The sequence below is a fragment of the Cetorhinus maximus genome, chromosome 2 (assembly GCF_964194155.1).
Source record: "Cetorhinus maximus chromosome 2, sCetMax3.hap1.1, whole genome shotgun sequence".
NCBI classification, from domain to species: Eukaryota; Metazoa; Chordata; class Chondrichthyes; order Lamniformes; family Cetorhinidae; genus Cetorhinus; species Cetorhinus maximus.
This window is the reverse complement of record NC_135880.1, coordinates 43,635,462-43,656,484: the sequence shown is the minus strand read 5'-3', so window position 1 is coordinate 43,656,484 and position 21,023 is coordinate 43,635,462. Positions and strand designations below refer to the sequence as shown.

General features: G+C 40.9%; 1 protein-coding gene across 3 annotated transcripts in view; it reads left to right on the top strand.

Moving 5' to 3' along the window:
- Positions 1 to 21,023, top strand: part of fcho2 (FCH and mu domain containing endocytic adaptor 2) — a 262,256-nt gene that overhangs the window by 134,699 nt on the left and 106,534 nt on the right. For all 3 annotated transcript variants that reach the window (XM_078564063.1, XM_078564079.1, XM_078564071.1), the window contains 3 exons: positions 12,109 to 12,153; positions 13,203 to 13,275; positions 15,028 to 15,052. In XM_078564063.1, the coding sequence (XP_078420189.1) occupies positions 12,109 to 12,153; positions 13,203 to 13,275; positions 15,028 to 15,052 (143 nt within the window). The remainder of the gene's footprint in view (positions 1 to 12,108; positions 12,154 to 13,202; positions 13,276 to 15,027; positions 15,053 to 21,023) is intronic.

The window sequence follows — 21,023 nt, the reverse complement described above, 5'->3', positions numbered from 1 at the left end:
TGTTGGCGTGACCTTAGTCGTCTCAATTTCTCTGCTCCTCTCACCCATTCTAATCTGTCTCTCTCTGAACTTACTGCACTCCGTTCTCTCAGGTTCAACCCCAACATTGTCATCAAATCCGCTGACAAGGGTGGTGCTGTTGTTGTCTGGCGCACTGACCTCTACCTCGCGGAGGCTGAGCGTCAACTCGCAGACACTTCCTCCTACCTCTCCCTGGACCATGACCCCACCACTGAACATCAAGCCATTGTTTCCAGGACTGTCACTGACCTCATCTCCTCTGGAGATCTTCCTCCCACAGCTTCCAACCTGATAGTCGCCCAACCTCGGACGGCCCGCTTCTACCTCTTACCCAAAATCCACAAACTGTCCCGGCAGACCGATCGTGTCAGCCTGTTCCTGCCCCACGGAACTCATTTCTCGTTATCTTGACTCCCTTCTCTCTCCCCTTGTCCAGTCCCTTCCCACCTACATCCGTGATTCCTCTGACACCTTACGTCACATCAACAATTTCCAGTTCCCTGGCCCCAACCGCTTCCTCTTCACCATGGACATCCAATCCCTCTACACCTCCATCCCCCACCAGGATGGTCTGAGGGCCCTTAGCTTCTTCCTTGAACAGAGGCCCGAACAATCCCCATCCACCACTACTCTCCTCCGTCTGGCTGAACTTGTTCTCACACTGAACAATTTCTCCTTTAACTCCTCTCACTTCTTCCAAATAAAAGGTGTGGCTATGGATACCCGCATGGGCCCCAGCTATGCCTGTCTCTTTATGGGGAATGTGGAACATTCCTTGTTCCAGTCCTACTCCGGCCCCCTCCCACAACTCTTTCTCCAGTACATCGATGATTACTTCGGTGCTGCTTCATGCTCTCGTCGGGACCTGGTAAAATTTATTAATTTTGCTTCCAATCTCCACCCCTCCATCATTTTCACATGGTCCATCTCTGACACTTCCCTTCCCTTCCTTGACCTCTCTGTCTCAATTTCTGGTGATAGACAGTCCACCAATATCCATTACAAGCCTACCGACTCCCACAGCTACCTCGACTACAGCTCCTCACACCCCGCTTCCTGTAAGGACTCCATTCCATTCAGTTCCTTCGCCTCCGTCGCATCTGTTCTGATGATGCTACCTTCAAAAACAGTTCCTCTGACATGTCCTCCTCCTTCCTTAACCGAGGTTTTCCACCCACGGTCGTTGACAGGGCCCTCAACCGTGTCCGGCCCATCTCCCACACATCCGCCCTCACGCCTTCTCCTCCCTCCCAGAAACATGATAGGGTCCCCCTTGTCCTCACTTATCACCCCACCAGCCTCCACATTCAAAGGATCATCCTCCGCCATTTCCGCCAACTCCAGCATGATGCCACCACCAAACACATCTTCCCTTCACCCCCCCTGGCGGCATTCGTTCCCTCCGGGACACCCTGGTCCACTCCTCCATCACCCCCTACTCCTCAACCCCCACCTATGGCACCTCCCCATGCCCACGCAGAAGATGCAACACCTGCCCCTTCACTTCCTCTCTCCTCACCGTCCAAGGGCCCAAACACTCCTTTCAAGTGAAGCAGCATTTCACTTGCATTTCCCCTAACTTAGTCTACTGCATTCGTTGTTCCCAATGCTGTCTCCTCTACATTGGAGAGACCAAACGCAAACTGGGCGACCGCTTTGCAGAACACCTGCCATTTTAACACTCCACCCTGCTATCTTACCCACATGTCTGTCCTTGGCTTGCTGCATTGTTCCAGTGAAGCCCAACGCAAACTGGAGGAACAACACCTCATCTTCCGACTAGGCACTTTACAGCCTTCCGGACTGAATATTGAATTCAACAACTTTAGATCTTGAGCTCCCTCCTCCATCCCCACCCCCTTTCCGTTTCTTCCCCCTCCCTTTTGTTTTTTCCAATAATTTATATAGATTTTTCTTTTCCCACCTATTTCCATTATTTTTAAATCTATACCTGTAATGCCCTGTCAGTCTTTCCACCCCACCCCCACTAGAGCTGTACCTTGAGTGTCCTGCCATCCATTCTTAATTAGCACATTCTCTTAGATAATATCACCACCTTCAACACCTCTTTGTTCCTTTGTCTGTGATATCTTTTGATTATCTGCTCCTATCACTGCTTGCTTGTCCCTACAACCACTCCCGCCCCCCCACCACCCCCACCTTAAACCAGCTTATATTTCACCCCTCTCCTAATATTACTCAGTTCTGTTGAAGGGTCATGAGGACCCGAAACGTCAACTCTTTTCTTCTCCGCCAATGCTGCCAGACCTGCTGAGTTTTTCCAGGTAATTCTGTTTTTGTTTTGTAACAAGAAACATGTTTGCATCTTGCAGGAGTTCCATAGGTAAACAGAAGAGGGGATACTATATTTCATTGACCCAAAAGCAAAGGCAAAATAGAGACATGAAAGATTTTATATTTGGAAGGAGAAGTTTCAAAGAGGTGAGAGAACAATGGAACCTGATTTGAAAGGGGGAAAAGGTATTTTAGTTACTGTGGAGAGCTTAGGGTAGCTGGAGCTGAACTAAGAGCTGCTGGAGCTGGTAGCTCTGGGCTGGGAGAAGATGGACTTTGAATCAGCCATCCTGTCAAGCCAGAAAAGTCTTGGGTTGCAACAAGTTGTTTGGTCCTAAAGTCTTGGATTCCACAGCAGAGTGGAAGAGAGTTAGAGGTCATGTGGTATGCCTTTATTGAAGCTACAGCAATTTGCCTTGGGTAATATTACTGGATTTTTATAGGGTGTGTTGCCAGGAAGGTGTTTACTTGTGGGTCTGACCAAGTAGAGAGGTTTTTTGGGAACGTTTTGTAAAACTAATTTTAATTGTGCAACTGTAATCTTGTGTGCTTAAGTTTTCTTTAATTCTTGTTAATATAACTTTTAATTTTTAAAATCCCTAAAGTGTTACTGGACTTTTTGCTGCTGAGATCAGTGCGTCATCTTTTCAGTTTCATAATACAAAAAAAAGGGTATGACCTGCAAGCCAAGTTTCCCCCTGGGATTTGATTTGCATAGCAATTAACATTAGCTGTGGTCATAAAATTTTCTGTTTGTAACCTTGAGAAAGTATTGTTAAGAGGGGAATATCTGCAGCACCCATGATTCTTATATGATCATGTAACCTGAGCACCCTAACTAGCTCAAAAAGTTAAAGTAGGAATATTATTTGAGGAAGAGGGAGTAGATTGGTTAGCTGTTGCTTTGGGAGAACAGGACCCAGCTTCTGACTCAGCCAAGGTGACCTGAGTAATGAGTATGCAATTACTAATGTTTGTAATAGAATACACAGCACAGAAGGAGGCTATTAGGCCATTGTGCTGCACTGGCACTCCAAAAGAGCTATATAAAACTCCACCACCCTGCTCTTTCCCTGTAGCCATGCGAAGTTTTCCTTCTTATGCACTCCAGCGCACAACATCTTGCAGCATCAACTGTTTCTCATCTGCCTCCATGTTGTTTTGCCCATTATCTAAAATCGCTAAACTCTGATTATGTGCCTTAGCCGCCAAGGCTCTTAAGCTCTGGAATTCTCTCCCTAAACCTGTTTTCCCCTTTACCTCTCTTTCCTCCTCTAAGACTCTCCTTAAAACCTACTTCTTTGACTAAGTTCTGCCGTAAAATTCCTATATGTAGCTTGGTGTCAAGTTTTCTTTAATAACGCTCCTGACAAACCTGCCAGTGAAACAGTTTCTAGCTATTTACTCTATCTATACCCTCATAATTTAAGAACACCTCTATTAAATCTCCCCTTAACCATCTCTAAGGAGAATAATCCCAATTCCCTAATATCTCCAGATAACTAAAGTCCTCATCTCTGGTATTGTTTAAATATATCTCCTCCACACTTTCTCGAAGTGCTTAACATCCTTCCTAAATTGTGGCGCCCATAATGTCACAGTACAGTAGCTGAGCTCTAAACAGTGCCTTATAAAGATTTAGCAGAATCTCCTTGCTTCTGTACTCTATGCATCCATTTATAAACAAAGGGACCCATATGCATTTTAAACTGATTTTATCAGCTTGTTCTGCCACTGTGAAAGATTTATTTATATGAAATCCTGGAGCTCTCTTTTCCAGCAGCCCCTTTTGAAATTGTACCATTTAGTTTATACTGACTTTACTCATTCTTCCTACTAAAACTCATTATTTCACACCTTTCTGAATTAAATTGAAAATGCCTTTCGAGAGTCCATATACACATCAACTCCACTTTCCTCAGTAACCTTCTTCATTACTTCATCGAAGAACTCAATCAAGTTTGTTAGACACAATTTGTTTATAACAAATTTGTGGTGGCTGTTGTTTATTACCATGTCTTTGTAAATGACAATTCATTTTGTCCCAGATCATCATCTCTAGGGGGAGAATTTTCTCCCAGTTGTGCAGGCTGGGCAGGAGCCAATCGCCATTTTACGTGGGCAGGCCAATTAAGGCCCGCCCAGTGTGACGCGCACCCAGAAGCACTCAACGCTCCATGTGTGGGCGAGGTGAGGAGGGAGAATCGGGGCCTGTACTCTTTCGCGCATGCACGAGAAAGAGCACAGAAATCTCCCTGAGGCACGGAGCTGCCTCAGGGAGATTAATTTCATTATGAAAAGTGGAAAAAAGAATTAGAAAAATTACTCAGACATGCCCCTTGTGACAGTGTCACATGAGCTGGGACATGTTTATATATTTCAATAAACATTTTTACTTAATTTATGAAGCCTTCATGAAACCTCATCCTGCCTGTGGATGAGGTTTCATGAGAAATGCGAAGGCCGCCTGGGCTCTTCGCCTGCCCGCCAACCTTAAGGTTGGACGTGGTGGCATCGGGACACATGCCCAAGATCACCGCGTATTATTTTACGCGTCGGCGAGTGGAGCCTGCCCCCGCACACCAACCAGAAGATTCAGGCCTAGAAGTTTTCCCACCACTAGTGTTGGATGGACTGACCTGTGGTTATGGGTTTATCCCTCTTTCCCCTGCTTTTTGAATAGAGGTGTAACATTTGAAGACTTTTAGTCCCCTGGCACCATTCCCAAATCCAAGGGTGATTGACAGATTGTGGGCACAATTTCCAACCTACTTTCCTCAGCAAGCTGGGATTCATGCCCTTCAGACCACTTTTGAATTTGAAGGCTACCAATCTTTTAAGTAGCCCTCCCTCTTGCTTTTGATTTATTTCTATCCATCCAGATTCTCTACATGTACCTCCTTCACTGTGATATTGGCAGCAACCTCTTCTTTTGTGAAGACAAATGCAAGGTACTCATTTAGTACCTCAGCCATGTTTTCCACCTCCACAAAAAGGTTTCCTTTTTTGCTCCCTAATCGGCCCCACCCTTCCTTTGAATATTCTTTTACTTTTTGCATGTTTACGCCTGTCAAAGTATTAATATCCAGATATGAAGGTACAGCAAGTAATTAGGAAAGCTTATAGAATGTTATCATTTATTGTGAGGGGAATTTAATACAAAAGTAAGGAGGTTATGCTTCGTTGTATAGTGGGACCACATTTGGAGTACTATGTACAGTATTGGTCACCTTTTTTAAGGAAGGGTGTAAATGTGTTGGAAGCAGTTTAGAGAAGGTTTGCCAGACTAATACCTGGAATGGGTGGGTTGTCTTATGAGGAAAGGTTGGACAGACAAGGCTTGTATCTGCTGGAGCTGAGAAGAGTAAGAGGCGACTTGATTGAAACGTATAAGATCCTGAGGGGTCTCAACAGGGTGGATGTGGAGAGGATGTTTCCCCTTGTGGGAAAATCTAGAACTAGGGGTCGCTGTTTAAAAATAAGGGGTCGCCCATTGAAAACAGAGATGAGGCGAAATTTTTTCGCTCAGTAGGTTGAGAGTATTTGGAACTCTCTTCCTGAAAAGATGGTGGAAGCAGAGTCTTTGAATAGTTTTAAGGCAGAGGTGGATAGATACTTGGTAAGCAAGGGGATGATGGGTTATCGGGGGTAGGTGGGATGCAGATTTCAGGTTACTATCAGATCAGTCATGATCTTATTAAATGGTGAAGCAGGCTCGAGAGGCTGAATGGCCTACTCCTGCTCCTTGTTTGTATGAAGGTAATGATTAGCTGTGGTGGGCTTTGTAGTACACTGAACTAAAGAGCATCGTAAGTTTCTTGAATCAACTGACATGCCATCATGCATTTCTGATTAATGCCTCAGTCATTCTGCACATTTGAAAGCAGTATGGCATATTATCTTTTGCTCCACCAATTCCAAGTGGCTTGTATAGCATGATGATTTCTGTAAATGTTTTTAGTGGTAAGACAAACCAAAAAAAATGATATAATGGGCAGAATCTTGTTGAGGCATCGGGGTCTTGCCTGCCAGCTGGAGAGCACTGCCTTTTTTGGGAAGGCCCACTGAACCACAAACCAATCAGGCAGCAGCAGGCCTTCCCCTGGAATCAAGACCTTGGGGGTGGAACTCTCGCCTATTGAGAGACCAACAGCTCTTGTGCTCAGCAGCGTGACTGGGAAGGCTGTGACTGCTGTTGTTAGGTAAGTAATGTGGGGGCAGAGGTCTTTCTGGGTAGGGGTCATGGGAAGAGGGGTGCAAGATGGTTGGCAGCAAGGGCAGGAGGCTGCTCTCAGTGGACCCCTCCTTCCTGATGTCCAGTCCCTTGAGCAGGCACTGAGTGCCTGTGAATGAGGGAACCCCTCCCCCATTCCCCTCAGGAGGTGACAAACTGGCACCATGGTTTTAGCTGCCGTGCACACTGTTTGGTGACAGGCACACATGCCACTAGGTTAATACCAGTGGTGGCGGGGTGAAGTCATTAATTGTCCACTTGAGGACTTCAGTAGGTGGTAGGGCGGGAAGGTTGACCATGAGCCTTCCTGCCCAGAACTTAATTCTGGCAGATGCGGGGTTCCAATATGCCACCATCCCGCTTGTTAAATGCGCTTCCCATCTCCAAGCTTGCCACCAGTGGGAGCAGAAGATTCTGCTCCACATCTCTACTACAGTTGACTTCAAACTTCACCAGCCTGTTGCACTGCTTTTAAATTCCTTATGGCCAAAAAGAGCAAATTATGTCTTCAGATCTGTACTATCGTGTCAAATTTCACCATGCTCCTGGGTGATTAAGCTGTGTGTTCTTTGTATACTCTTGAATAGATCTATGCAGTGCTCTGTATTTCTGCATTCACACCACTGTTCAGGGGAATCTGATACTGCTTTGGCTGCTACATTGTAAATGAGGCACACCAATAATTTACTAATGTATTAGATTTGGTGTCTAACTAATGGGACTTAATGAATATATCATACTTGGAAAGATTGCATGGATCATTTTGAAGAGGGAGATTTGTCTTTCAGTTTAGATCTCAACTATGATAGATATGAAATTACACACTAATCCTCTTGAAGGTACTTCTTTAAGTAGCAGAGATGAAGGCTGGTAAAATGTAGAAATTAATAAATGAATCATGGACACAGGCTTTGAAGAAAGTTAATTTATGACCCTCTATATCGAGACTTTGATCTTCATTTTGTCACATTTGTTTGCTCCACTTTCAGAAAATGTAATTCTTATTTTATTTCTGATGAAAAGTGAAAAATTCAATGTCAAAGTTGTATAATTTATAGCATAAGATAGTGGGCTGTGCAGTAGGGTGCTTTCTAGTTTTGGAAATATTTCCTTCTCTTACAGATAGGAATATCCACAACCTTACTCTCATCAAGTGCCTGTATGTTTCGAAAAAAAATTGAGAGTTTCAGTTTAAAAATAACCTTTGACCACATTTTTGGTTATATATATCGTTTTATACATCATGGTTTCTAATTTTTTTTCCTATAGTAGCATAAATAATTTATATAACTCTCATTCCAATATTAAAAAAATTGTATTTTTAATAATATATGTGCATATTGGTCTCCACCTATTGTAGTATGTCTTAAAAAAACTGTAATTTGCTGGTTTTTTTTAAAGAAGGCATGAAAGGCATCAGACACTGAAATTAGAAATTGCTTGGATGTGTTTTATGTATACAAAAATTGACCTTTGTGTGCAAGCTCAACATCTAAGTACCAACGGTTACCATTTGTTTTGACAGCAGATTTAATTGAGGCTAAAACATTTCAAATTCTTCTTGTATCAAGCTGTTCATTAGGGATTGCACTCTGGCTTCAGTGCTGTCAGAAAAATAACATGTTTTGGCATGATTAAATAGCAGAATGATGGTCGGTTCAGTGCTTTTAAGAGAGGTTGAATAAACTTTCTACTGTGGAGACAATTCAGAAGTGACGTGCTGCAAGGGGGGTCAGAATGTGCACTCATATCCAGCTGAGTTGTCAACTGGCTCTAAGCCAGGCACGCAAAGGCTTTGTCGCTTCAAGCAACATTTGAAGCATATGCAATTTAAAAACTGTCCTTTCATGCATGATTTCATGGCTCAAAAATATATCTCGTTATAAAAATTGGCTTGTTGTCTGTTTATGTTTTTGAAAAATCACATTTTTAGTGTTGGCAATTTTTTTTTCGTTTTAATTGTTCCCACGTTGCAACAAATGTTGGAGTTTGAGACAGTTTTCGTATAAATTGCTCCAAATTGATTTGAACCAAAAATTGAACTAATAGAAACATTTGTAGTTAAAATAGCTAGTTGTATATTTTCACTGAGAGCTTTGTTTTATAGTCATAGAGATGTTTTTTCACCCCCCATCCTCCAAAATAAAATTGGGATTCCCCAATTGATGTGTACAGTCTTTCATTAAAATGTTGCTTATTCCAGTTTAAAATCATCAAGACTTATTCTTGAAATGTTTCTTAATATCAGAAGATGTTGCTGCTAAGACTACAAAAATTGCAATATACCTCAATAACATAGACGCTACCGTGTATTATTTTTGTAAACTGTATCTTATTTAAAAATGAGAGTTTATTTGTAACTCTACCAGGACTGCATCTTGCAACCACAATTTTTCAGGGAAGATTCAACTGATTAGTTCTATTCCTACCTGCTACTATTTTTCAGATAGGTACATTGCACTTCATAGTCATAGAATGGTTCGAAGGATGCCATTCAGCCTGTTGTGTCTGTGCTAGCCTTCTGAAGAAGGAGCAGTTCACCAAGTGCCACTCCTCAGCCTTTTAGTCCTGCAAATTTTTTCTCTTGGATAATGATTCAATTCCCCTCGGAAGCCTCCACCACATTCTCAGGTAGTACATTCCAGATCCTAACCACTCACTGCTGAAAAAGTTTTCCTTATGTCACCATTGCTTCTTTTGCCAATTACCATAAATCAGTGCCCTCTGGTTCTCGACCCTTATGCCAGTGGGAACAACCTCTCCCTATCTACTCTGTTCAGATCCCTATATCAAAACTCCTCTTAACCTTCTCTTCTCCAAGGAGAACAGCCCCAACTTCTCCAATTTTTCTACATACCTAAAGTTCCTCATCCTTGGAACCATTCTCATCAATCTTTTCTCTACCCTCTCTAATGCCTTCACATCCTTCCTGAAGTGTGGTGTGCAGAACTAGATACAATACTCTAGTTGAGGCCAAACCAGTGTTTACACATGCTGCCATTTCTTTTAGGGAATCCAACTAGAGGTTAATGAAACAACCAGAATGTTGACATTTAAGATTAAACATTGCATTTTAAATTACTTTAAATTTGAAAGAAACAAAAGATCTATTAGCACATTTTTAATCTACATTTAATCTAGCTGTTATAACTGACTAAACAAAACCCACGTTTATAAACCATTGCCAGAATTTTCGGGTCGGCGAGTGGGTGCAGGGCCTGCTCGCCGACGCGTAAAATGACGAGCGGTGACATCGGGCGTGTGCCCTGATGTCAGCGCGCGTCATTCAGATTTTCAGTTCTCCGGGCATGCACTGGAGTCGGCTGCGCGCCCGCTGAACTGCCAAAGGCCTATTAAGGCCATTTAAATATCAATTAAAGGAATTAATGGAGCTGCCCGTCCAACCTTAAGGTTGGCGAGCAGGCGAAGAGCCCAGGCAGCCTTCACATTTTTCATAAACCTCATCCACGGGCAGGATGAGGTTTCATGAAGAGTTTATAAATTGAATGAAAGTTTTTATTAAAGTCCATTGACATGTCCCAGCTCATGTGACATTGTCACATGAGGGGACATTTCTTAAAAAATTTTTTTTTCTTTATTAAAATTTTTGAAAATCAAACTAATCTCCCTGAGCTCTGTGCCTAAGGGAGATTTCTGTGCTCTCTCGTGTATGCGCAAAAGAGCACAGGCCCCGACTCTCCCTCCCCCTGCCCGCACAGGGAGCGCTCAGCGCTTTCGGGGGCACGTCATGCTGGGCGGGCCTTAATTGGCCCACCCACATAAAAGGCGGTGCCCAGCCGATTGTGAGCGGCGATTGGCTGCGCGCCCGCCTGCTCCCATCCAACCCCCCCCGGACAGGAGAAAATTCTCCCCCATATTATTTTCTGGAATATATATTTTTTCCTTCCTTGATTGTGTTTGATTATTTTCTAAAATTGTAACACAAGTGCATTTTGTAGTCTGTTGGCTCAGGAATATAAATCAATACCCTTGGATATCCAAAGGCAGGATATTTCAGATGGCGGGTTTCCCACCCTGCCACCTGAAGAGTTGACAGAGAAAGCAAACCCACTGGTAGGGAACCGTAAAATTCTGCCACAGGGTTTGTTTGACAAAGTGTTTTTCAAATTTGACCTTTTAAGAAATGTGATAATCCACTGAGAATTCAAATTTAACATGAAATTTTATTCATCTCTAAACTGATTACTAGCAAACTGTCATGGAATACCTGTTGTTTAAATGAAATGCCTTGAATAATCTTGAAAAAATTAAAGTATTGCTAAAATTTACCTTAAAACTACCTTAAGGAATCTGAGGGGGAGATAGTGGCATAATTGCATTGTCACTGGGCTAATAATCCAGAGGCCCAGGTTAATGTTTTGGGGGAAAGGATTCAAATCCCACCAGAGCAGCTGGTGGTATTTAAACTCAATTAATAATCCGGAATTAAAAAGCTAGCCTCAGTAATGATGACTATAAAATCATTGTTGATTGTCGCAAAAACCCATCTGGTTCACATATATCCCTTCAGAGAAGGAAATCTGCCATCCTTACCTGGTCTGGCCTGCATGTGACTCCAGACCCACAGCAATGTGGTTGACTCTTAACTGCCCTCTGAAATGGTGTGGCAAGCCACTCAGTTCAAGGGCAATTAGGGATGGGCAATATATGGTGGTCTTTCCAGCGACGTCCATGTCACATGAAAGAAGAAAAAATATATTTAACTAGATGTTAAGATGCATTATATATTATGTTTATATATTTTTAGTGCCACACTCAGTTAAAATTTCTGCTGAAAGTACAAAGTCTGGTTGATTTCTACCCTCCTCTCCAAACACCTTCTGCCCCTGTTTATTGGTTCAGCTAATTACCCCATATCCAGTGTACCCATTATGCCCTTGTGTGATTTGTCTGGTAACAGGCAGAAATCTAACTATTCTTGCGCACTTGAGAAACACACGCCATCATGAATGGCCAATGACTGTGGAACCTTCTGCCTTCTGCCCAAAAGCAGTAACCCTATTGCCCTTAAGATCTAATGGGGACATGAAAACAAAAGGCACTTATCATTTCAGGACCTCCACTGCCTTACTGTCCGGCCCTCTTTGGTCTTCTGTTTTGAGAGAAGTTAGCTGAAAAAACCTAAGGCCTACTGCTTCAGGGCACTTAAATGGGTTGCTGCCTAGTGCGACAGAAGTTACCATTGTATTACTCCTACCTGAAGAGGATTGGGCTTGAATGTTTGCTCTGGGAAAAATTGAAGGGTTGTAGACCAGCTATCACTAGTCTTACATTATTTGCTGCTTTGTGTCCAGGGAACCCTCTCTGGAAAGAAAGCAGAGGAAGCTCAGGTGTATAATTTCACAAAAGATTAAATAATCCCTGTTTGAAAACGCCTTTAAAACTTATAAACATTTAACTTTTCATAAAAAACGGCCCAAAAGCAGCAGCCCTATTGCCCTTGAACCATTCTTAATTGAACCATTCTGTTTGCAAAACTGTGGTGAATTCTGAAGGAAACTTAATTTGAAACATGATCATTTGTTTTCTTGCTTTAGGATCTGTTGAATTTGAAGAATGTAATGTAGCCAATGCTCTAGAAGGTAAATTTGCTGCTTTTCATTAATATATATACTTCTGTAGTGTTGCTTATGATGCATCATAGGATGTGGTGTTTCTCAGGTTGGCTTTTGAAATCCTGACAGCAACAGTTCGTCTCGCTGTCATCAGAGCCAGAGATTTCCTCCTGAATCCCTGCCGCCGATAATAGGGTTTCACTTGCTCTCATTGCTACAGCCTTCTTTCTGTAATTGATTCTTTCATAGTATCCTGCACACAGCATATCTAATTGCCCCTCTTCCAATTCCCTGCTCACCAGAGCTTCACTTTCTGTGCATCTCCATAAAATGTTTTAACCCTCCCTATGTCAATGGATAAAAGCAAAACAGGAACAAAGGGGAGAGGAAGTGGTAACGGAGAGACTGTTCAATGGCAAGAGGCCAGATGAAGGGTAGCCTTAGATTTTCAAGAGGTGTCTCTCACTCTTACTCTCCCTTTCCTTTCTTTCCTTTTTTACCATCTTGCAGATTTGGCTATCACCCTACATCTTGTCACTCCTCTTCAATTAGGCACTTTCTCCTTTCTTCTTACCACTTGCCATTGAGCAGTTATTCTCTCTCCACTCCTCCCCCCACACGTGTTCCTTTTCTGTTTTCTCTCCTGTACCACCTCCACCCCGCCATCAATTCCTTCCCTTTCTAGCTCCCCCCTTCTTCAATTCTCTGCTTCCCCCTCCATTTCTCACGTGCTCACTCTCACCTTCCTCATTCTGTCTTCTCCATTCCTTTCCTCTTTTCTCCTCAGGCAATCAAGTAAGAGAATTAACAGAGGCATGGCTCAAGCAATATAGAAAACCAACATAATGCATAAGACATTATTCCATAAGATGGGGATAGAGAACAATTAAATGCAATTTGCTTATGTAATTTGGAGAAAACGTTTTAAATAACTGTTTAACAATAATTATTGAGCAAGTTGGGTCTCCAAAGCCCAACTGTACTTTTAGAACACTATGGAAATGTATTTCTTGTTGCAAGATTGGACATTATTTTACTTAAAATTGCTGATTTGTTAACCAGTATTTGTAATGCAGGGGTGAAAAAGTCAAGGAGGAAAGCTTTTGGAATTCCAGCACGGATAAGAAAAGAGAAAGATACAGATTCAACGTGAGTTCTTGTTTTAATGGTACAATCAAATGCTCAGAAGACATAGGATTTTTTATGTTCTTGAAGTTGTACAGCAGTTAAAATTGTTTTATAAGACTGTTCTATTGATATTTATTGCATTTTAAACAATTTTCTTTTTAGCTGAAAGTCATGCATTCTGTGGCATTTTTGTTTTTCAGTACTTTACACTTGTACAAAGAAAGATGCTTCTGGAATTTTGTCAGTGGTGGTGTTAGTTAGAGCTGCTTTTATATTACTGTAGTGCCCTGCAATTTCTACCAACTCCTGTCACGAGGGTCTTGCATTGTTAATGACAGCAGTAAAGATAAACATGCTAAGCTAACTTGGGGAAGACTCTTTTACTCATCTCTCCTTGATCCACCAGCCTTAGCAAATCTGTAAAACATTTTTTTTTTGTTGGCCCTGGCTTTGTGAGACGTGTGAGGGAAGGCTGTGGCTGTAGCATGGTGATACAGCAGTATAAATATGGCTTGAGTGACTTGAGAACAAATCCTAATTACAACTGGCATTCAAATTTTGGCTGAGATTTTCTGGCCCCACCTTTTCCGGTCCCCCCAAAAGCCAATGGACTTTTGACTGGCCTGCTGCATCCCCTGAGGTGAATTCTGCCATGGTGGGACCAGAAAACCCCGGGGTTTGTCTTCTAAAGGAGGGAGGGCCCGCTGTAGAATGGAGAGCATATGAAAATATTCACCAAACTTTTGGAAGTTCTTACTCCCTCAGCCTTTCCTCCCGTCAGCAATCTTAAGATTTTTAAAACTCAAGTTTGGCATCACAACATTGTTTCCTTGTGATTTATTCAGTCTTCTATTTTAGTCTTTTCACCTTTGGTGATGTCCGGCATTGTATGCCTTGACTATAATTTTCCAAATTAAAAGTTAACATCTCAAAAATGGAAAATATTAAAGCAAAATACTGTGGATGCTGGAGATTTGAAATAAAAACAAAAAGTGCTGGAAAATCTCACCAGGTCTGGCAATACCTGTGGAGAGTTCCAAAAAAGAGTCATATTAGGACTCAAACTGTTAACTCTGTTTCTTGCTCCACAGATGCTGTCAGACCTGCTGAGTTTTTCCAGCACTACTTGTTTTTATTATGGAAAATATTATGTTTATCCTTTTCTGTATCTGGTTTAGAAACAAATTGTGTTGCTGTGGTAGCTGTCTAATGTTGCATATACTTAGCAGTCTTACCATCGTTCAGTCACTTCTACTGTATTTAGCATGCACTGCTATAAAAAAAATAAGAACTATAGAATAGGAGGATATCTGGAAGTGAATCTGATACAGTAATTCCACCTTAGGTTTGATGATTTTTCACTTATGATTTTATGGAATCATAGCTGCTTAACTGAGTGTTTGGCTACTAACTCACATCATAGAATTATGTTACTCTTCTTGTTAAACTGTAGCTTTCGCACCTCGTCAATTAAAGTCACGCATGTTCAATTTAAATGTTTTGCTTGTTCTGTTGTCTTGCTCAGTGCATACTAATTACTGTAACATCTATGGATTTCAGTCCAACCCCTTCTATCACTATTAGACTGTAATGATCGTGTAACATTCTTTTATGTATTAAATATTACAGATGGGGAATATACCTTCTAAAAACAAAATAGTACTGTAACTGTTACCAGTTGTTTGTAAATACTAATTGGCTTTTTCCTTTTGTGTGTTTATGATTCAAGTATTTTTAGCAGTTAATTTTGTTTTTATTTTATTCCTACTACAGGGAATCTCCAGATGCTGATTCAGTTGTAAGTAAATCAAACAAAGGCACAAATCTAATTATGGATAGAGTTTGGTGGCAGAATCTGTCTCATTCTTCTGGATATTTTGATTTTGATCAATTGTTGCATATACAATACAGGAAAAGAATTATCCATTTGTAATGTCTGAGTTCAACTCATGAGAACAACTCATAAATAAATAATCAGGTATTATGCCTGATAAATGGCTCACTAAATTGATCAACTGAGCAAACACAGAGACTTGCATATAGATGACCAAATGTTAGAAGTTTTAAATGCTTTATAGTTTTCAAGCATGCTTTTTTGTGCTGGGTGTATTTGTTTGAAAGAAATAAGCCTTTTGTTAACAAAATGTTACTCCCCAGTCTTCAAACATAAGTCTATTAACTGCTAGCACAGAATACATCTACATAATAGGAAATTCCATCACACTACGTGCATAATTGACTGATAGAAGTTTCAATTTAAACAGCCTGAGGTATGACAATTTTTCCCTCCCTCCTTTCCACCCCACTCCTCCACTGTCCCCATAAAAATAACCCAGAAAACTCCACATTGTATAGCAATTTAACTGACTGAAGAGGAGCTAATTGAAATGATCCATTTGAGGCAAGGAAGTTGCAAAAGCAGGCATCAGTGTTTGGAAGGCCCAGATTGATCTTTAGGTGATCCAGTTGACCTTTATCTTTTAAAATTACTTCAGATTTGTATGAATTCTTTTGTTCCATTCTTATTTCTTAGTTTCACCAATAATGTTAGACATGTGGAAAACATACTATATTACAGAGTTCATCATAAGAACATTTTAAAAGTTCTTTTCATGACTGTTTTAATATTATCCAGTGAAAACATTAATACAATCTAAAATTTTATTTAAGTGGATTGGGTTACGCACTGGCAGTCATGTCACTTTCACTTCTGAACCTCGGCACCCTGGATTCAAATCCAAAACAGACTGATGGGATGAAGAAATCAAGAACCTTCTGCCTGCTGTCTGTTTCCTATCTGTTGATTGTAACAGTCTTAAATAATTTAAATCACATCCCAAAACTGCCCTAGTTTGACAGTTTCATTCATAGACTGTAAGATTGCTGGTATGAGAAATTGAAAAATATCACATTTAATGTACAATAAATAAGTGGTGACTTTCTTGGTATGAGGTATGTTGTTGGGGCAGAGTAGAGGGAGCTCTACTCTGCATGTAACTGGTATAATTGACCTGGGACTGCTAGATACGACAATATATGAAATAGGACAACTTGGAAGTAAATTGAATTACTGAAATGGGAAAAAAAGAAAGATTAACTTTAACTTACACATCATCTACAACAATCCTAGGACATCCCAAAGTGCTTCCAGCAAATTAAGTATATTTGAAATGTAACGTAAAAACAATTCCAATAAAACACATTTCTGAATTAGAAGAAATGAGCTTGGAGCTAAAATTCATGAAATATGTATGGCATTTTTGAAACTTATTCATTTTTATTTCTATTTCTTTCACATCCAACCTATCTCTGCATACAAAATGCAATTGCAAAATATCTCAAATGGAGCTTCCTGTGGCTACCAAAGGAAATTTGATTTTCAGAACACTAAGTAAAATCCTGCAGCTATAGCTGTTTCCTCAGTAATTATAGCTGCAGTTTCCCTTCATTCTTAACCTTCCACTGCCAACATCTTAGCAAAAGAGTTCTGTTGAATATATAGAAAATTTCAGGGAGATTGCTTTGTAGCAAAACTGCATAATGTTGCAGAAAGTTCTGCTTTGCCAATTTTGTACCCATGCATGCTTCATTTTGTGTCAACAGGTTGTGGTGAGCATAAGAAACCCTAGATGATTTTTCATTTCCTTTTTCTGGCCTTGGGATGCCAGATAGAAGTGAGGATAGGATGTGAGGAGCAAATTTCTTAATGAGTTTGAGTTTCTATGGGAGCTTAACTTCAGGAGTGGATGAGAGTTTCAGGGGAGACAAGAGAGGAATGGATTGAAAACACTGCAAAATAGTAAAAGATGTTAAACTGTTTTTCCATGTATGACATCTCTGAATTGCTTCACACCATTTGCCTGTAACCTGTAGCCATTTGCCAAACAAATTGAAGGTGGCCAAAATTGTTAGGAGTTCAGACATCAAAGTCTCCATTGCAGTAGTCAGAGCAGTCATGAGAAATGCTGCTTTTGTGTCTATAGCTTGTAGTGCTAAGATTGTTACTAAAATGTAACATGCTTAATGCAAAAGATTGTTTGCATAACATAATCATAATTATCTATCTAGGTTCCACATTGCCACTATATGCACTATTATGTACTTAGAATAATGGTATTTTGTTCAAGAAGCATGTTTGAATTGCAGTGTATAATCAAAAAGTTCATACATAAACCAAGTAACCAAGTTAAAAACATGGAAACATGTGCATTTAGTACAAATAGACATTATGTTACATGTAACATATTGTGCAAACAATATACAATAATTTTAATGTGGTATGTAATATTTCTGCATTGTTTTTCAACACTTTCAGGCTCTGCTTTTCAGAGATCTCTCCTGATATTTATTGAGAGGTCTCTGCTGGTAAGGTCTGCTACCATTTTCCTATCTATGTTCTACTCTTGGGTTTTTTACATTGCGCAACACAAGTGATTTATCCACAAATTAGGAAGACATGAAATAGAAGGAAAATTTCTTAGGTGTGTATCGGTGAGAAAGTAAAGAATGGCTGTGAATAGAGTTGTATTTGATTTCAAGAGGTCATCGGTGGGGCACCACAAGCATCAATGCTGGTGTTTTTTACAGTTTTTATAAATGATTTAGAGTTGGAGACAGAAGCAGGGTTTGCAGATTATGTCTAGTTGGGAGGTTTCAAATAGTATTGAAGAGTCAAACCAAATACAAACCGATCTGGGTAGATCAAGATCAAGGCTAAACAAAGGCACATTTAAAAGCAAAGAACTGCGGATGCTGGAAATCAAAAACAAAAACAGAAATACCTGGAAAAACTCAGCAGGTCTGGCAGCATCGGTGGAGAAGAGCACAGCTGACGTTTCGAGTCCTCATGACCCTTCAACAGAACTAAGTAAAAATAGGAAAGGGGTGAAATATAAGCTGGTTTAAGGCGGGGGGGGGCCGGTGTTGGGACAAGAAGAACTAGGTAAATGGCCAGTGATAGGTGGAGATAACCAAAAGATGCCACAGACAAAAGGACAAAGAGGTGTTGAAGGTGGTGATATTATCTAAAGGAATGTGCTAATTAAGGGTAGAAAGCAGGACAAACAAGGTACAGATAGCTCTAGTGGGGGTGGGGTGGGTTGAAGGAATACTAAAAAGGCTAGAAGGTAGAGATAAAACAATAGATAGAAATACATTTAAAAATAATGGAAATAGGTGGGAAAAGAAAAATCTATATAAATTATTGGAAAAAACAAAAAGGAGGGGGGAAAAAGATGGAAAAGGGGTGGAGATGGAGGAGAGAGTTCATGATCTAAAATTGTTGAACTCAATATTCAGTCCGGAAGGCTGTAAAGTGCCTAGTCGGAAGATGAGGTGCTGTTCCTCCAGCTTGCGTTGAGCTTCACTGGAACAATGCAGCAGGCCAAGAACGGACATGTGGGCATGAAAGCAGGGTGGAGTGTTGAAATGGCAAGCGACAGGGAGGTCTGGGTAATGCTTGCGGACAGACCGAAGGTGTTCTGCAAAGCGGTCACCCAATCTGCGTTTAGTCTCTCCAATGTAGAGGAAACCGCATTGGGAGCAATGAATGCAGTAGACTAAATTGAGGGAAGTGCAAGTGAAATGCTGCTTCACTCCCACGGCACCTTCCCATGCAACCGCAGAAGATGCAACACCTGCCCCTTCACTTTCCCTCTCCTCAGCGTCCAAGGGCCCAAACACTCTTTTCAAGTGAAGCAGCATTTCACTTGCACTTCCCTCAACTTGCACTATTGTTGAAGGATCATGAGGACTCGAAACGTCAACTGTGCTCTTCTCCACCGATGCTGCCAGACCTGCTGAGTTTTTCCAGGCATTTCTGTTTTTGTTTTTGTTAAAGGCACATTTAATGTGGCCCAGTTTAAGTTGATGAGACTCGGAAAGACCAATGAATAGCATGACTACAGGACACAACACAGGAGAAGAAAATGGGGACACTTAGCTTCACACCTGAAAGGCATTTTTCTACTTTAAAGGCACTATTTAAATGTAAATTATTATTGCTGTTGTAGTATTGTTGAATAGATGGATAGTTCACCAAAATCAACAGTGCCATTTGTGGCAGCAGTAAAGAAAGATAATATGATCTTGGGATTGTTAGGAACTAGAGATAGTTTTAAGTAAGTTATATGTGTATTTGTGTGTGTTGGGAATAAGGTATATCTTTAAGTTGAAGTTTAATTTGCATTTCAATAATTTGTGTTTTAAGAAAGGGGGGACTTTTGGTTTCACTTTTAAAAATGCCTGCTTTCTAATGAGGTTTTATGACTCTTGAAGTTGAAACAAATACAAGGTAGGAAAAGCTGTGCTGTTGCCTAGCAACAGGTGTTCCAGAGAGAGGGACCCACAGAGACAGAGAAAAACAGAAAAGTAGTTTCAGTTCTGTTGAAATGAGGAGCTGGACAGGAGAGGGAACTGCAGAAAACAGATTTCCCATAAGAACAGGAGAAGGTCCCAGAAACCAGAGAGTGGAGAAAAAAAGTCCCAAGAAGACCTTCTAGTCAAAGGAAAAGAACAGAAATCTGGAAAAGGTCCTGTTAATTGAAGTTAAGAGTGAGGAGCAGAGGAAGGCTCCAAGCTTAAAGGGAGAAAACTGCAGGATGCAGACTTAAAGTAAAATAGGCTTGCCTGAAGCCAGAAGATCCAAGGAGATAGCTAAAGGTCTGTAACGCTTTACTATGGGCATGTGAAGCAATGGTATTCTGTTGGCGTGGCTAAGTATCTGAGAGAGTGTGTGTGGAAGGCAAAGCTTGAATGCACATGGCAATCCAGGGGAGAGAAACAATGGAAGGAGAGTTCGAAACCCTGGAGGTGGACCCGTGTGGAAGGCATCTGAGAGAAAGCGTTGTTTGGGAGAAGATTCCAAAGTGGGTTCTTTGAAAGTGGAGGTTGGAAACCCTCGTGTGAAAGACGGATCTCAGTGAGACCGTTTGGCTCACGGTGTGACAAGCATCTGGGGGAAATTGATGAGAGATCCACAGCATCTGTTTTGGGTAGCATCTGTCACTTTGTTTCAGAGAGTGGTGCGTCTGACCACAGGATGTCTATTGGTTTACATTGACTGTACTCACTGTGAACATGAGAGTATATGATAGCTTTTGTAACTTGAGTTATCTTTACAAATCTGAATATATCTGTAAATTTATAGGTGTGGGTGAAGGAGTATTGTACTATAGTTAATCTTTTCTTGTTTAATAAATGTTTTATTCTTTTGTTAAAAGTTCATCAGCTGACTCCTGTGACTCTCTTCAGTAGCTGCCCTCCACGTTCCTAAACAAAAGATGAAAGTTAGGATCTATCAATCTGGGATCTGACTTGTCCAGTAGTAACATCAACTGGGATCATAACAGGATGTATAGCCAGAGTACAAAATGCATGAGGAGAAAAATTTGCAGAAGGCACCAACTGGTATAGCCACACCTATTGCATGCAATTCTTGCTACTATACCATTGCAACTACATCCAATATTGGAGGGATTAGTGGAAAAGGGCAAACTGATATCCATACTTAGGCATCTGAGCTATGATCGGAGGACACAGTCAACGAGGAAGCTTGGGGAAGTTTTTCAAGTATTTAAAGAAATAGGTAAATTGAAGGTGGATAATATATTCCAGCTTTCCAGAACTCTACCAGTTTTTAGTTCAGAAGAGGGGAATTGCATAGAAAGTTTAAGTTTTCTATTTTACACATAGGTGATGAACATCTGGAATGGACAAGGAGGTACTGGGCAAATAGTATATAAAACTTTCAAGAAGAGTTGGATAAGAAC